The following is a 19,461-nucleotide window of genomic DNA, read 5'->3' as shown; positions in this document are numbered from 1 at the left end:
AAAGATGTTTTGCCTCTTGTGTTACACTGTCTCACTAACCGTCAAAACCGGTACCCAATATGTAATATTTCTGTTTGGTGGTAGAATATCTATTTCATGGCGCTTCTATGTAAAGAGTTGGCTGAAACTGATATTCTAGCGGAAAATCGTGTCTATGGTAACGAGAACGTCACCAGCGTACTATATATTATATTTAACTAGCGATCCGCCCCGGCTTCGTACGGGCGTAATTTATTAATAATGAAAATGATATTATATAAATATAATTTGAAATGTATAATATTCCGGAATAATGTAACTTTTTAGCCGTGATTATTATTAAAAATTAAATTGTTACTTTCGGATATTACTGCCTATATATAAAGAAGCAAAATTTACGTCTGGACAATATTAGTATAGCTTATATTTATTTATTTAATAGATCATCAATTACATCAAAAAATAGACCTAACGAAAGGTGTCCTTTCGTTATGGATAGTAAATAAATAATTATCGAAAAATAAATGTTGACTGCACCGATGAATAGTATCGTACTTCAGACACGATGGGTTGGGTTTAGGTAACTTGGTTTAAAGTGTACTGTGTTTGTACACTTTACAAACTAAGTTTACTAATTGACATGACTAATTACCTTTTAGTTCATAAGAACAGGACTTTTTTTAATTACGTATAAATTAAATAAGAAATGATCTACTACAGAATTTAATATTAAAATATCATAAAGTTTTATATGTATTGGAGTACATCACATGCGTGTCGTGTTCAGCCGTTTCAGGGTTCTGTAGGTTTTATAGCTCTTAAATATGTCAATGTGGACGTACAATTTTTTTATGGCAGGTAGTAAATTCAACGTAATACTGTATTGTGAATTGAGATGATATATGATGAGAATATATATGGTTTAATCAAAATATTTTTAATCAAAACTGCTTTGAGAGCGCTTATTCCAATTATCGCTTGTCAATTTCTGTCATTTTTAAGCTTGTGTGCGTGTATCTGCGTATACGTGTATAATCACAACTACTATAGTAAAGCCAATCTATGTAAATCATCGTGATACTATTAAATTATTTATTCCGTATATATTTACTACGGGTTTTATTTTCAATTGTACAGAAAATAAAATGATATACGAATCATAATTAATTACTGAAATAATTATGATATATTGGATATACACACACTAAATATGTAATAAAATAATAATTTGAGTAAAATATTAAAATCGATTATCACTTATATAACCGTCAATTTTAAGGTGTTTACGGTTTGGGTAATTTTATTTTTAAATTTTACCGTCAAAACTTGTAATACATCATTTAGGCAAGATACGCAAATTCTATAAAAAAATTACCCTAACCTTTAAGAACACTCGTAGTCTGATTATAAATGGCAACTAAATAATGAGTTTTTGTTAAGGAAATCTAGAAATGCCTTAAATTAATTATAGAATTACTTATATTCCTATGGGCATTGCGTTTCAATGTTGATTTTGATAAATATACATATTATATAAATATAATATTTTAATAATAATAAATCTTAATTTAAACCAAAAAAATAAATATTTTCAGTAATCAAATACTTAAACTGTATAATTGCATAAGCATTTATTCGGTTAACGATGTCGTTTCGTAGAAATAACATGAAGTTTGAAGCTTAATATTGTGCATTTAGCATGGTTTTCAACCCTTTTTTTCTCACAAATAATCTAACAATACATTCTTTTTTGTCAAAACATTCTAAAAAAGGTAAACTGCTCGATTATGTATTTTTTACAGAACACAACACAAAACGGCGATTTTTAAAACAGGTTTTTTGAAAACATGCATTTTTAACAAATATTTTGTCAAATATCAGTAATGTTTATTTAGGGTTTTTTCAATATATTCTATTAATAAGAGACTAAACTTTTGTACAGTATTGTTTTTAAGTAATTGATATTATTATTTGGCCTATAGTTCCTATGAAAAATCTCGTAAAAACAACTAGACCAGTATAAACGCTCTTATCTGCCTCATCTTAAGGTTCTATATTCAAGCCCTAGGTTGGACCGATAAAAAGTTATCGGGGTTTTCAGTCGAAAACATAGTCCTCAGTCCGACTGGAGCAGGACACGCAAGGCACGGTCTCTAGACATGTATCAAGTTAGCGTGATTTCACCACAACGCGGACGAAACCACCCATCATATTTTAAGTATCGTATTATATTTTTTTATAATTCATCGTTTATTTTGCATAATTAATATAGTTTTGAACAACATATATTCTTTAAAATTAAATATTTACAATTGTTTGGTAGAACGATCACGTCTGTATAACTTAAGGGTAACTTCGTAAATAATTGATATATTGTATCTTTGAAGCATTTATGTATGTGCTGTACAGCAAAAGCTGCTACTTTAAATACAAATAAAGCAAATGCCGTGACACACGAGATGTGTACTAATAAATACAAATTTAGCACATAAAATTTATGTGTTCTAACCACTGAGCCACCTTGACTCATTCAAGTCAAATTTCTCTATTCAATATACAAGTACTTACTTATTGATTGATAAATTAAAAACTACCACTTGTTCGGAAAAGGAAATACGTTGACCTGAAAAGAATCGGCGAAAGAATCTCAGCATTATAAGAGGATGAAGATTTTTATACTCATTAAAATACGAGCAGTTTTCGTCCATTTGGCACAAAATTAAACCATTTACGAATCCTTATAATGATACTAAAATTAAACTGCCAACTCACTTTCATGAACTCCACACTGGATTCCAAGGGATTGTCGAACCTGAAGAGCAGGAGGAAGTTCTCTTCCATTGGCAGCAGTTGGGCTAACTGTGGAAAATAATACTTCTATGGAGCAATCATATTTAATAAAGGGATGACATCTTTTGTGTGTGCTTTGGATATTAAATAACAGTTTTTGACTTCCCTGGTTTAATATACTACAGATTCTTATCTAAAAGCACTAGATAGAGTGAATAAAATCTTTTTCTTCTATTATTATTGGAACCGAAATAAAAAACTGTGATTTTTCTGAACAAATTTTCATATAATTATGGGCATAATTTTCACAGCACCAGCCTTCAGCATTTGAAAATAATTTATTTTACAGAAACATTTTTCATTAAACTAAATACAAAAAGGATTACTTGATTTGTAGCTACAACTTCTGGTTGAGCTGAACGTGCTAGATCAGAAGTCAAAATCTGTATTTAATGTGAAAACTTTACCAATAGTTACTTATTGACTCTCAAAAATCTTCCACCAGTTCAGTAAAATATACCTCGGATCTATATCGGCTATTATATATATGTATATAATAGCGGCACGACCGTCATCGGTAGGGGCTTCTGGTAAAGGGTTCATGACGTAGGTCTCAGGCAATTAACCACAACGATACAGTATGACAATTCTTGTATTTTATGTAGATAATCAGCAATCACAAATTATAAATTAGGTATATTATAATTATCAGAGTTGCGTGAACCAACGGTCCCGTTTGGAAGGCCCCAACTGTATCGCACTCTATAGACTTATATATATACTTCCGACTCTAAATGTGACAGTTGTCCCTACAAACGATTCCGATCACGTGACTCATTACGTCACGATGTTCACACCTCGCAGATACAATAAACTGAATTACTAATTATTCGTAATCGACGACATATATATATAATGTAAAATGGCTTGTGGAATGAACTTACTTCTCGTATATCAATTTTTCCGTCCTGGTTGTCGTCGTAAGCTTCCATGAAACAGGCCTTCAGTTCCACCAGCATCGAGTCTGACACCGCCTTTGGACAACATTTCTGATTAATAAATATGGTACATAAATATCCCACTACTGGGCGAAGGTCTGGAGGATTTCTGTTTTCCTCACATAATCTTTCCATTGTACTACCATCTTTGCCTGTATTAAATTGTTTTTAATATTTGAATTCAACGAAAATTTTGGGCAGACACATTTGAAGTCTGTGTAGTATGTTTGTCTCTGTAAATACAGTAATAACAGATTGTGATGCTGTCGGGCGATAAAATACAGGCAAATTGAAATAATTATGATAGAACAGCAAGGCACATAAAAAACAGATTTGTAAGAGATTTCAACTTAAAATTGATCTGAAATAGATTTTCCAAATAGATAGTTAACCAAACAGAAATCGAGAACTGTTTGGTATTTTTATTATTAATCAAAGTTAAGGTATAGTCGTAGTAGAGTCGTTGTTCTGCTCAAACCATAGACAATGGCATTGTTAGGTTACAGAGCATTCTTATATTGTGACTGATTGACATTACACGTCAATTATTTAAGATGTTTCAAAGTCAAATCAAATTTTTTATTAAAGCTACCACCAGTTCGAAATGTAGATTCTACCTAGAAAAATTGATAAAATCTCAATAGTTGATCTCTTCCACTATTTTAATGACAGATAGACAGAAATATTTTTTTATATATAGATGTAATCTATTTAATTAAATAGATTTATATCCTGTCTGGAAATCAGTCACAAACACTAAGTCCACGCTTTTTATCATGAATATAATATTGTATTGAGTAATACGCATTATTTATAAATAATTTATTTGACTACGTTTACTAAATTGTTATTAGCCCTCAGTTTTTTTTTTCAAATCATATTTTCTCAGTTCACTCGAAATCGCTCGACTTGGCTTGATCGCGTAGCGGTCTTTTGTTTAAATTGGTTCACATGCGACTCGTATAATACGGTGTAACCCACCCGCTTCGCTGGTCATAAAATAAATAAGGGCAAAGGATCACTGGATATCAAACAATGAATAGCCCATAATAAGTTACAGACGATTCTGTGTCGAGTCTCACACGAGATTTCACGTGATCGACGCACAAAGGAAATAAAAAACATGTGTATAGAAGGTACGCTGGTAGAAATTATTAATCGTAACTTAGTTTTTTTTTAAAACGTTGTATCCTGTATAGTGTGCGAACGAATCGGGTATTCATAAAATTCAAATTTCGAAGTTTGTTTTCAAACTGTGATGACAGCACCAACGAAGTTTAAAATTGCGTTCTATTCACCCGACTATCTGACAACAATGGCCGACTCGCCTTGAAGAAGAGCTACAGTTATTTCCGTAAAGTATAGATTTTAAATTTCGAACGGGAATTGTTCATGTTTCTATCGTAGATCATAAATCTGTGAAATAATTCCAAAGAGGTTACACTTAATCGTTTTTTAAGAATCATTTACATAAATATATTTCTTTTTGGAAATTAAAAGCTACTTTTTTTTGTTATAATCTGTGAGTCAATTAAAAATAATTCTCATTGCACGATTTCTCTTTAAAAATGCTACAATTAGCCTTCGTTTGAAATGGGATGATGTATGTTCCGAGGTTTTGATAAATTTTAACATAAATTTTAGGATAATTATAAAAATGTACTGTTTATTTTTGCTTCATTCAGAGGATTTTCATGTTATTATGTCCTTACAAATTTCAACATGAATTATTGAAATTTGTAATAAAATACGTGGTAATTTAAGATAAGGTTTGAAGTTATCTGTTGCTAACTTTCTTAGCAGTGTTGCAGAACTATCGATAGTTTGACAGTCGATAGTTGACCTCGAAAACTATTCAGGATATCGATAGTACCTACTGTCGATAGTATCGTTTTGATCAATACTATCGATAGCTCTCCGTGAGCAATACTATTGGTAGCAGCGATAAAATTAATACTATCGATAGTTAAGGTTAAAAGTAATGGTTTTTGCAGATGGGGAGGTATCGATACTATCGATAGTATTGCCACGTGACAATACTATCGATAGACTATCGATACTATCGCTAACACCGTAACTATTGATAGCCTATCGATAGTGGACTATCGATATGAAACACTAATTGGCAGTTTAGCGAGCAGCTTCAACATGTAGTTATTACGTCACCATACACCTCATAAAAAACACTATTGTTTCTTAACGCGGCAAAATAAGCATAACTTTAAAAGTAACAACAACGATTTGCTTTAAGAACTTTTAGACAAAACGGTTTTGGTTACAAAGTTACGTAATGTTTAAATCCATAAATGTAAATTGTAAATGGCCAATGTTGGCGTTGGGCCAACAGTGGTCGGTCATATGTTGACAAAACCGATTCTGTATTACCGTATGTATTTTGGCTCGGTCTGAAGTATATTGTTTCCTGTTAAACTTGAAATTGTTGTTTTTATTTATTTTACTATATTCCATTTGGCATAGATTTTAGGGAAAACTGTACAATATATATTAGAACTAGTTGTTGGTCGCGGTTTCGCACGCCTTTTAGATGTTGGACGTCATACTTAACAGGTATAAATGTTACATATATCTTTCCTTAGGGTCCGATCTTGCTTCATACCAAATTCTGTTGAGCCGTGAAAGAGCGATATACAGATAGATAGAGTTACGTTCTCATTTATTATATTAGTAGAGATAAGAACGACAGGCCAATATTCTATATAATTTATTCGCATATAAATCACTAGCGACCCGCCCCAGCTTCGCACGGGTGTAATGCTGATTAAATATATTACAGAATTTCTTACAACGTTCACAGCTTTTTTGTCATTGGACAATGCAAATCGTCCCTGCGTTTTAAATCTGTAATATCTCTCGAAAATATTCATTTAAATTTCATGCTTCAAAGGGACATATTGATCTATATGAAATGCATAATGTATTTAAGGCATTGGATAAGGATTAATGCTGTATTGCTTAAAATCGCTTCGAAAATAAGCCATTATTTCTCGTAAAAAGTAAAGATTAGAAATGGTTTTTGAGGGTTATCCATAAGAGATAGACATATACCGTTGCGGATTTTTTTGAAGACCTTTTTAAGGTTTACAAGCAACATGGTGGGAGATTAACGTATAAAATATTGAAGAGGGAGAAAAAACCTAACATTTGAGGCAACATTAATATTTGTCTCTCTACTTTCGTTATCGTTGCGGTGTAACGCGGAAACGCCATTAATCAAAAAGACAGACAAGAACAAGTTGCCAGCATAAAAAAAATACTTATTCTATGTAAAGGCATATGCTCAAAAGTTGGACTTACATAAAATATTTAATATAAATTTAATTTAATTAAAAAAATTCGAAAATCGAAAACCTAAACCAACATAAAAACGTGTTCAACGCTATATTAAGTTAGTTTATATTACTTCATAGCACAATATGAACAATATTTTAAAAAAATATAACTCGCGTGACTTTCACAGATTAAAAATAACAAATAAATATTATGTTAGTATGATGCAGCCGATTTTATCTGTCAATTCGGGTATCACACAACGAACTGACAATAATGATTAGTTTTAAAAATGGTGTATATACAAACAGTTAAAGGAATAATAATAAAATCACTTATGTAATTAGAATAAGGTGAAACGAATAAATCGATCTAAGGTTGTGACATAAAATTAAAGTATCATGCATCAGAAATGATATCGATAATCCAGTATCGCCAACAGTTGATTACTAAGTGCACGCACACCAGTAAAGTAGTTTGACGCGTGTCATGCGTAGCTGTCACGCACACCAAGAGAACAAAGCTGACTCGTTTGTTTTAGTTCTTTTCTAGTGCAACAGTCTATATAGATATGTAAATAGACTAAGAATTTACTTAATGATTGTCAAATTAAAAATAATCACCGGGCCGAAAAAACTGGTGAAAGAAAATCAATTTTTTTTGTCACCGAAAGAAACTCAACCGTTTTTTTTTTGTTTCTTTGTATAATTATTATATTATATATTATGGTCTGCAGGTTTCATACTCAACATTTTTTTTTATATGTATCGTACGGAAGAAAATATTAAAATCACTTTTTATTTCTTATTTTTTTACTTTCTCTTTCAACAATGTTAGGTGAAAATTTCATATGACCTAAATTATCGGAAAACGTAAAAAAAGGCAACAATAAGTACGTAATAGCTATTTTCGTACCGTGACGGAGAATCGAGTTATCGCCAAAAAAAATCAAATAAATTTACTCTTTTTCAAGATGGCGGTGAAGTTCAGAGGATACCGTTTTCGCTATAGAATCTAAACATTGTAGATTAATGGTGTATTAATTATTAATAGTGTTACCAGAATAAATAAAGATATTTCAATGTTTTGTATTAGTACGGATTTATATATACTACATATATACAATAAAACCTTTCAGAAACCCGGTTTTACGTCAGGTAACAGATAGTTATAAAAACAATTTGCATACTAAATCAACATCGGTTACGAATTGTAAATATATAACTGTTTTAGATATTATTCATATAAACAAAAAGCTTTGTGAACTGACGTTCTACGTGACAAAAGTCATAATATATTCATACCACCCAATTTGAGTGTTTTTTTTTAATTTTACAATTTTTTCGTAGCAAATAATCGCAGCATAATGCCAAAAAAAATTGAACTGAATTAAAATGATAATTAATTATATGATAATTTTTTGTAATTAGAACAATTTGAGAATAACTGTCATAATTTTGATTTTATCAATCGAAAATGGAATATGAGTTCGTTGTTACAGTAACCTATTAGAGATATGCAAAGGTCTATTAGAAATAATTGACAAAGACCTTTGCCATAAACATGATTGTAAGCTGAATTTTACACGACAATTTTTGTAATTTTTATGACAAACGGATCAGTTCTCAGTAAATATATTGATTATTAAATTAAGAGGTAATTTATATGAAGATTACTTGTGATGACAATTGTAATTTACTTGGTGGTAGGGCTTTGTGCAAGCCCGTCTAGGTAGGTACCACCCACTCATCAGACATTCTACCGCCAAACAGCAGTACTCAGTATTGTTGTGTTCCGGTTAGAAGGGTGAGTGAGCCAGTGTAATCACAGGCACAAGGAACATAACATCTTAGTTCCCAAGGTTGGTGGGGCATAGGTAAGGAATGGTTAATATTTCTTACAGCACCTTTGTCTATGAGCTGTGGTGACCACTTACCATCAGGTGGCTCATATGCTCGTCCGCCAATCAATGCCATAAAAAAAAAATCTTTATTTTTCCCTTTAGTTCTACCAATGGGTTTAGTCGTTTTCAATCTTCAATTTTCAATTAGCGAATCATAATTAAGGCTAATGGGGAGATGGCCTCCTTTTTTCTGTATCTAACAATTCTATTGCAAAATTCATATATTATTTATAATATATAAATACCGACTATTTACAAAAATATTTAATTAGATTATTATAATACTATATAAAATATTTTATTGTACGTTTATCGTTGATATGTACAATATTAAAAGTATACGGAATCAACAATTATATTTATTCGGCAATAAAAGAGTACAGCGCCGGTTGCGCGGTACTCACGACCTCGTTTCGTGGGCTGCCGCCGCGTGTGGCACTACAAGTCAGCAGATTGGGATGGGATGCGGTCCTTCTTTGCATACTACCCATGGGGGCAGGTTTGTTTCTCGCCGGATGATCCGAGCGTTATTGCTGACTCGGTTGCCGATGTGGTGCTTCAGGGTATGGAACTGTTCATTCCATATTCTGCGGTGCCCATCGGTGGCAAGTCCCAGCCCTGGTTTGGTCGTTTCTGCAAAACGGCCTCACGCCGAAAATGGGAACGTTATCATGACTGGGCTAACGCATCGGCATCTCGTGATGTAAAGACCAGCGCATTCAGAAAGGAATATAACTCTGCCTCTAGGTCCTTCAAAATCCAGATTGCTAAGGCGAAGACGGAGTATGTTGGCATAATTGGCGAGAGACTGGTGCGTCTCCCTTCAGGAACACGTGTGTTCTGGTCTCTCGCTAAGGCTGTTTTAGGGAATTTCTGTCAGCCTTCCTTTCCATCTCTGCACAAGGACGGTGAGTCGTTGGCCCATACCGCGAGGGAGAAAGCTGATCTTTTAGGCTCTCTCTTCGCGTCGAATTCGACTCTGGATGATCAAGGAAAGTCACGACCAACAATCCCGCGATGTGATACCACGATGCCGGAGGTTAAATTCCGGCAAAGTGCAGTTCGTAAAGCACTTCTTTCCTTGGACATTCATAAGTCGAGTGGACCCGATGGCATTCCTCCAATCGTGCTACGAACATGTGCTCCCGAGTTGGCACCGGTCTTAACGCGTCTTTTCCGGCAATCCTATGCATTCGGCGTCGTCCCGATCTCCTGGAAGACTGCTTTGGTGCATCCGATTCCTAAAAAGGGTAACCGCTCAGACCCGTCCAATTATAGGCCTATAGCCATCACGCTCTTGTTCTCCAAGGTAATGAAGTCCATTGTAAACTGCCAGCTACTGCGCTATCTAGAGGAGTACCAGCTGATTAGTGACCGACAGATTACGGTTTCCGTCGGGGTCGCTCAGCCGGTGATCTTCTAGTTTACCTTACTTATAAAGGGGCGGAAGCAGTTGAGAGCAAGGGGGAGGCATTAGCATCCAGTCTGAACATAGCGAAGGCCTTCGATCGCGTGTGGCACAAAGCGCTTCTTTTGAAGCTTCCTTCCTATGGGCTTCCCGGGAAATTATGCAATTTGATTACCAGCTTTTTGGCAGCTCGGAGCATCAAGGTCGTTGTCGATGGTCCATGCTATGACCAAAAATTCGCCAATGCTGGTGTTCCACAAGGCTGCGTTCTATCACCCACTCTGTTTCTTCTGCATATCAATGACCTGTTGCAAATCAGTAACATTCACTGCTATGCAGACGACAGTACTGTACACACCTCATACATCGCCCGTGCTAATATTTCTCGGGAAAACGTTGAAGAAAACCGGAACAAACTTGTATCTGAAATCGAGTCTTCGTTAAACAAATTCTCGAACTGGGGCCGGCTAAACCTAGTCCATTTCAACCCAGAAAAGACGCAAGTTTGCGCCTTAACCGCCAAAAAAACACCATTCGTCGTATCTCCACGATTTGAGAACATTCCGTTAGCCGCCACAGTTAGAATCGGAATACTTGGCGTTAATATTTCGAGCCTCGTTCAGTTCCGCGGTCAATTGGCAGGCAAAGCCAAATTGGCATCAAAAAAGCTCGGTTTGCTAAGCAAGGCAAGACAGTATTTCACATCCCATCGCCTAAGACTATCCAAGGCGCAAATTCGGCCTTAAATGGAGTATTGTTCTCACCTTTGGGCGGGTGCTCCCCAGTACCAGCTCCTTCGATTTGACCGTATCCAACGTAGAGCAGCTCGAATTATCGACGATCAAGCTCTTTCTGATCTGCTCGATCCTTTGGCTCTGCGTAGAGATGTTGGATCACTCAGCATCTTCTACCGAATTTTCAACGGGGAATGTTTGGACTAATCCCGGCAGCTGAATTTCACTTTCGGAAATCTCGTCAAAATTCTAAATTTCACCCGCACCACCTAGATGTCCGAAAATCCACAACAGCGCGATTCTTAAGACATTTTCTGCCTCGCACAATCACTCTGTTGAACCAGCTTTCGCCGGCGGTATTTCCGAACCGATACGACTTGGGAACCTTCAAGAAAAGAGCATACTTATTTCTTAAAGGCCGGCAACGCACCTGCAACCCCCCTGCATTGTCCATGGGCTGTGGTAATCACTTTCCATCAGGTGAGCCTCCTGCTCGTTTGCCCCCATATAACATAAAAAAAAGAAGAAAATTAACAAAGTAAAAATGTAAACACAAAATCTTTCTTTAATAAAAATAATTAAACAATGTTTAACAATGTATTTAACTTCTAAACCCGATCATAACATATGCTATTTTGCCCAACGTTTCTACAGAAGTTTGTTTCATCAGTAGAGGTATTCTGTGAGAATAATCTCGAAACTCACTGCAAAACGTAACGTACGCACCTAGCGTAAAATGTGAGAATGTGTTATACGACATTATTATAATATTTATAAATGTATTGGATACACGTATTAAAATTTATCACTGAAGTAAGTCGTGTGAGATACGAATTTTTGAGATATTGGAATTAATTAAAACAAGACAAGATAAGAAAAACCTACGTAGTTAACTATGTCATCATTATTTCTGAGTTCGTTTACACAAGCATATTCCCGAATATATTTTTGAATTCGAAAAGGTACAAAAATATATTCGCCGAAATATATTTTTGAAAATACCTTTAGTAAAATCAGAAACATAAAATAAATTTTCATTCGTTTTTTTAATGCCACATGTGCATCGACCAACCCGCATTGGATCACCTTTGGAATTAGCTCCAAGGGAGGTGATCTCGAAGCCCAAGAGTGGGACTTAAAACTATTACTTTCATAGCATTGTTTAGAGATAAGACGTACTCGAATTTCGTTTGGACATTCTGAACAATCGTACATTTATAAGTGATATCATTTCTCCATTTCAATGATGACATTTTGATAGTGATAAAATATGTAATTAAAAATAGCTAAGATGTCATCGAGGGCTGATGATGTTTACATACAGAGGTAAGCGGACTTAAAAATGGGTCACCTGATGGTCACCAGTACCAATAGACATTGCCACTGTATGTAATTTATAATATTCCTTATATGAGAGATGTTTAAAATACGCCAACAACTTTGGGTACTGAGATGTTATGTCCCTTGTGCCTTTTATACTGCCTCAGTCATCCTTCAAACCGAAACACAATAATACTAAGTATTGCGGCTTGGAATTTATGTATGTAGCTGTTAAAATAAATTATGTTTTATTTATTTTGTTTTGTGCATTTAATCCTTTCTTAAAATTAAAATACTGTAATCACTAACCGTTCTTATTCACTCCTGTGAAAACTCTAATGGCGCGCCTTGGGGTTAAGACAGACCCTTATGACGTTCTTTAATTTTACAATTCTACACTTCACACAATGATACCTTATACCATTATTTGAAATCACCTGAACATTAAAAAATATACTAGTTTATTTTTTTATTTTTTTTATTTATTGGAAAAGTTACACCATCATCTTATCACTAAGCACTTACAATTACTATCTGACTTGGGTAACATACAAAGTGATACGTCTTTAAAGGTGTAAACAAGTTCGTAATATTCGAAACGTACCTTAACGATCCTTAAAAATATTATATTGAATGTATTTTTGATCCTGTTGTAAAACCGTGTACATCGTCTCACAAAGTAGTTACTGAGCCTATTTGATCGGGTGATAGAAGTTACAAGTTTATGCTTGTTTCCACTGTTTACACGTACGCGTCACTATTTCTGGAAAAATAATTTATATTTTTGCGTACACATGTAACATTATCGCATATATTCATTATTTGATTATACCCAAAAAATTTCAAGCTAGAATTATTCGCAATTTTTTCTTTCAAAAGATTAAAGTTAAAAGTGTTATAAATAATTATTTTTGAGTATAACAGAACTACCCACATAGAATATCAGTCGAAAAGAATTCGAGCGCTGATTCAACGGTGTTATATGCTTTGCGAGAAAAGTCTCAACACTACCAATTTTTAAACGTCGAACTGCATCTTAGTATTTTGACAGTTAAACTTAATAACTTTTTATTGAGTTGACCTATCAAAAAACTGACCAAACCGACTGAAGGAGTTCTTGTTAAGTGTAAGTAATTAATTCACCAAAAGTTTGTCAAAAAATTGGTGCCAGGCTGGGTGTGAAATCTATTGCGCGCCTTGGGACCAGATCGACTCGTATTCCGTAACAGTAAACGGTATAACGCTTTCTAATGCCACCATAATCCTCTTTTGTTCTTTTTCCGACGTGTTCTGCTTGTGACGTGACGCGAATTCTATATGTCCTTTTTACTATATATATAAATAAAATGTAAAATGAATTGATTATAATAATTAAACTCTATTTTTATTATCTTTCCTCCAATTTTTATAAAATTTATTTTCTTTAATAATAAAATCTATCACCATTCCTTTCCAAGTTACAAATACCGAGCGTACTGTGTCGGCCATATTTATATGAATAATATTTTTAATGAGACTTACAGTGCAAGTGACAATTATTGCAACATGGAAAATATAATAAACCGTATTCAATTTAAAGGCATATTTGTAAAATGATATGATTTCGTCATGAAAGCGTCATTTTTTTAATCAGTCAATTAATCCCTATCTATCTACAAGGATCCCTTGATAGTATCAGAGCATATTGTGTTCAAGTTAATTACTGAAGTGTTTATAGATAATCAAGGTGAGATATAACAACAATTAATTATAATTATTATTATATTTTTATTGATTATTCCTGCGTTGGTCTAAAAGTTCTCGAGTCGAGCCATTGAAAAGTTGAGTTATTTGTCGATAAAATCTCAGTAGCAGGCCAAAGTTTAGAATTTGTCAGTGTTTGACCTCCCGTGTCTCGAAAAGGACGTAAAGCCGTTAGTCCCCCTGAACTTTTTCCAGTTATATTGGATTTGCTTTCGGATTATAAGAGTGAACTTGTGTTTGCGCACGCAGTTTGCTCCTATTATATGTCCCGCGAACTTGGCTAGCCTCTCTTGAGAATCCAAAGTCAGTTATGAGGAAATCATCGTTGTTATAATATGATATATATTTAAGAATGACAATCGAAAATCAAATTTTAAATTCGGTTCCTTTATTTCTGGATATCAAAGGCTCGTTGAATTGATAATTGATTTTATCTGTAAGGATACTCGTTTTGAAGAGATTAAAATGTGCGAAGTATCCTGTTTAAAATTCAAGTTTAATAATAAGATGAATACTTCGTTACCTCTAGAAGACAGTTTTCTTGGATCTATTGATTGAATGAACGTACATTGATTTACATGTGAATCAGAATGTGTAATAATTAAAATAACTCTCGATGTTTTTAAATATATTTACGTTCAAGCAGTTCGATACAAGTTTTTAATTATTACTTTGAATTATGTCAAAATAAGTAATAAGCAAATCGAATATGTAATTATTTACATTAGCGGCCTGTAAATTTCCCACTGCTGGGCTAAGGCTTCCTCTCCCTTTGAGGAGAAGGTTTGGAGCATATTCCACCACGCTGCTCCAATGTGGGTTGGTGGAATACACATGTGGTGGCAGGTTTACTCACGATGTTTTCCTTCCCCGCTGAGCACGAGATGAATTATAAACACAAATTAAGCACATGAAAATTCAGTGGTGCTTGCGTGGGTTTGAACCCGAAGTCATGATCAGATGCACGTGTTCTAACCACTTCTAACAATCTAACTTTGCCACTAAAATTAATTTTTGAAACTTCATTTTAGACCGGGGTATTTCCATCAGTATGGAAAATAGCTAATGTTATTCCTATTTATAAAAAAGGCGATAGAGACTTAGTCGACAATAACAGACCGATATCCATACTAAATCATTTTGCTAAAGTATTTGAATTTATTATTTGTCAATCATTATCAAAATATAGCTCAAATGTTATCTCAACAAAACAACACGGTTTCTGTAAAAATAAGTCAACACTTAGCAATCTAGTAAGTTTTGTTACAGATATCTTCAAATGCGTGGATAGCGGTATTCAGGTAGACTCCATTTACACTGACAAAGTTGATCACTATATTTTATTACGCAAGCTAAAATATTATGGAATACATGGGGAGCTACTGCGATGGTTAGAATTTTACTTAAAAGACAGACTGCAACAAGTAGTAGTTAATGGTTATATTTCACAGACTTATACTGCATATTCGGGCGTTCCGCAAGGTTCCCATCTTGGTCCTATACTTTTTCTCTTTTTTATAAATGACATCACGGACTACATAAATCACAGTGAGTGTTTAATATTTGTTGATGATCTAAAGTTGTATAGGTCCATTGAAACTGTTGATGATACAGTACTGCTTCAGCGAGATTTGAGTTCTGTGCAAACTTGGTGTAATCATAATAAAATGGTACTAAATATTAATAAATGTCAGCATATTAAATTTACTAAAAAAAAGGAAAACTTCATACCATCGGCTTACTACATAGATAATCAATTACTATCCGAGGTTGAACAGATACGAGACTTAGGTGTAATTATAGATAAAAGAATACAATTAAAAAATCACATAGATACAATAGTTAAAAAATGCTTGAAAATGATTGGTTTTATTAAAAGAACATGTCACGATTTTAAAAACATAAATGCCGTTCTAACTTTATATTCTTCACTAAGCCGTAGTATTATTGAATATGCTTCACCTGTATGGAATCCTACTTATAAATATCACGTTACTCTACTAGAAAGAATTCAAAAAGTATTTACAAAGTTTTTGGCATATAAAGATAGAAGCTGTCCATATCATGCAGACTATTATACACGATTGAAACACTTCAAACTTGCTACATTGGAGAAGCGTAGGTCCGATCATGACTTAATGTTTCTGCATAAATTAATCCATGGTTCAATAGACTCGCAAAAGTTACTTCCTCAAATTTATATAAATGTCCCAAGAACGATTCCGCATCACCCAATTCAAAACACCTTCGCTATTCCTGGATTCCGTACAAATGTAGGGAAGTTTTCGCCTACGATCCGATATATGAGTAATTACAATGGTATCGCCTCTCATGACATTGATATATACAGTCATAACAGCCACAGTTTTAAGAAAAAAATAGACTCTTTGCTCAATTAGTGTCAAGATATATATATTTTTTTGTTATATTTCTATTTCTTTTTAATTTGGAGTAATTTATTATTATTTTTAGTTCTTTCACATTTTTGTTTTTATTTTAAAGATATATTAACGTAGGAGTGTAGTGTTTTGTTTTTTTTTTTTTGTTATTTAAAATGTATAATGTAAACGCCTGTAGTGGTGTATCACACCGTAAATGAATTTATTTCCTACTTTTTCTTAAAAATTTGTGAATATGTCGATGGTGTTTCGAAAATCTATAAATAAATAAATAAATAAAATTCCGGGACGATTCTTGCTAAGAAAAAAGGGTTAATTATATTCAAATAGACGCATTTAGCTTTATCACTGAGGTTTATAATAAAAGAGTAGGGCATGCCATCTTCCCCTGGCGACGAGTCCTTAAGTCCGTTCAGAGCTGTGTGTAGCTCTGAGAGAGTAAACGGACTATCCATATCATCTGGGACAGATGTTGGAGTAAATGTTATAAAACTGTCCTGGCATGGTACAAAGGGGGGTGCAAGTTTGATAGTAAAATCATTAGCCATACGGATGGATTATAGGCGTTTGGATTTTCGGAATTAAGGGAGCGGCGAAATCTCTTAAGATTTCTCCAAACTGCTTGAGGGGGAGATCGAGGACTAAGGGATTCACAGAAATTGGTCCAGCCCTGTTTTTTCTTTTTAGAAATTAGATTTTTAATTTTGGCATCTATACGCTGATATTTGATGAAATTCTCTGTAGTCATAGATACATTATATGACTCTTCGGCTTTAGATCTCTGTTGGACTAAGGCATTACAATCTTCATCGCACTAAGGCAGAGATAAACAATTTTTTTTATTATTATTTTTTTGTGGAAAATGGGAATCGGCGGAGGATTTGATAACACTAAGAAAAAGTTCGTAGTATGCAACAGCATTTTCACCATTCACAAAATCAGGGAGGGAGCTTAACATGACATCAACAGAGTTAGAATATGCTAACCAGTTAGCCATTTTAAGCCTGTATTTTAAAAGAGGGGATGATTTGGAGGGAGCAATGGATCTGTTGTTTAATGAAAGAAAGATAGGGAAATCGTCACTTCCAAATGTCGATGGAAGGATATTCCAAGATATTTGGGAGGATAGGGAAGGTGATGCTAGGGATAAATCAACAGCAGAATTAGGATTCTGATTAGGATAAACTCTACGAGTTGGCGAACCATCATTGAGAATGCAAAAATTTACATCATCAGCAATGTCCACCAACAAGGGAGCAAATCCATCACAGAAATAGGAACCCCATAATGTATGGTGGGCATTAAAATCCCCCATAACAAGAACGGGGCTTGACAGGGAAGATAAAATGGAGTGTACTTCAGGAGCAAGTGAAGGGTTAGGACGGGGGATGTAAATAGATAAGAAGGAAATGTTGAAGGCTTTGATAGCCACAGCATTAATGTGATGGCTAAAAGGAGGTAAGGGAATTTGGGAGAAGGGAATGGAGTGCCTGACCAAGATGGCACTACCTGCATACCCATCACTTCTGTAATCCTTTAAACAGGAGAAACACAGAATTCGAAATCGAGAACCGGGAATCAACCATGTCTCGGAGATGGCAATAATGACAGGTTTATACAAATTAATAAGTGAGAGGAGTTCAGGTTTCTTAGGACGGACGCTTTTGCAATTCCATTGAAGGAATCTGATTGGGGCCATTGTTGAGGATGTTAAATAATTGATTTAAGTCATTGGCAACGTTGGACGGTAAAGGGATTTCATTGCATGTGCTAAGGATATTTAGGAGGATTTTGGTAAGTAATTCCAATAAGTTAGGATTATTATTAGGAGGGAACGGGTTATCAGCATTTAAGGCACAACCATTAGGAGACGAGGAGCGGCAATTGCCCACTATGGTTTGATGGGCATGCTTATCATAACCCTTCCCTTAAGGAAGTCTAGGTGGGGGAGCGCGGACAATGGTTTGTCTGTATGATTTACTAGGACAGGGGGTGGACTTAGAAGGACTACGGTTAGATGGGATGTATGTAGGAACGGAGAACAACTCTTTTGCTACCTCAGCGTGATGGATCTACGGTCTGTCTGTCTGTGGCTCCTCCACGGCCAATCAACTGATCCACATTTCTATTCCAAACGCCTGATGACTAACTACGTACGACTTTTATGTAATTTGTTATAAAAGGAGAATCACGGGAGACCGAGCTGTTATAGGAGACCAATTAAAGGGTTCGGAAGATATAGTTCCTCCGAGTACTACACGAAAATAGTCATATATATATATATATTATTGCAGTAAGTAAGGAACTGAATGTTGATGGGCCAAGGAGCAAAGAGCTATTTGTACAAACGTCAAACGTCATAATTTCACGCGCTCATGATTTGTACAGCTATTTTTTAATTTTTATTTGTAGTATGAATAAGGCCTTAATGTATATATTTCTTGTGTAAATAAAAAAATACTACTATTTACTATTATAATATTTTAATTACAGCATAAAATCAAAATATTCTTTATTCAAGGAGGCTCATAAAAACGTTACATTGTTGAATTAAATTTAAAGTTACCATCGGTTCGGAAAATAGATTCTACCGAGAAGGGAAGAACATAGCTATCGACTCCAACAAAATTTTGTTTTTTCTAAACTGATGTTGTTCATCATTCATAAAAATCAGTAATCAGGCTATAATGATCAGCTGTATGGACGCGACGTAGAAGTTCAAGTTTGTCTTAAAGAGTTAGCCCCGTCTTATGTACTCGTATCATCAGCTCCTTGACGCAAGCAGTGCTATGGCGATCTCCCCTTCCCCCCAAAAATATTTTTAAAGGACCTTCAGTGGCATCACACCGATCGTAGAAAGCTTGGCGCATCATTATAGATACCCCAACACGAGGTTCCC

The 19,461-nt window shown here is 34.5% G+C and overlaps 1 protein-coding gene across 2 annotated transcripts in view; it reads right to left on the bottom strand.

Annotated features, from left to right (window-relative positions):
- LOC113396631 (calbindin-32) overlaps positions 1 to 19,461 on the bottom strand; it is a 176,641-nt gene that overhangs the window by 13,855 nt on the left and 143,325 nt on the right. For both annotated transcript variants that reach the window (XM_064218954.1, XM_064218955.1), the window contains exons 4-5: positions 3,714 to 3,803; positions 2,752 to 2,838 (exon numbers count right to left, since the gene is read on the bottom strand). In XM_064218954.1, the coding sequence (XP_064075024.1) occupies positions 2,752 to 2,838; positions 3,714 to 3,803 (177 nt within the window). The remainder of the gene's footprint in view (positions 1 to 2,751; positions 2,839 to 3,713; positions 3,804 to 19,461) is intronic.

Source organism: Vanessa tameamea, chromosome 25 (assembly GCF_037043105.1).
Source record: "Vanessa tameamea isolate UH-Manoa-2023 chromosome 25, ilVanTame1 primary haplotype, whole genome shotgun sequence".
NCBI classification, from domain to species: domain Eukaryota; kingdom Metazoa; phylum Arthropoda; class Insecta; order Lepidoptera; family Nymphalidae; genus Vanessa; species Vanessa tameamea.
The sequence above is the reverse complement of the archived record's forward strand: the minus strand, read 5'-3'. Positions and strand labels throughout refer to the sequence as shown.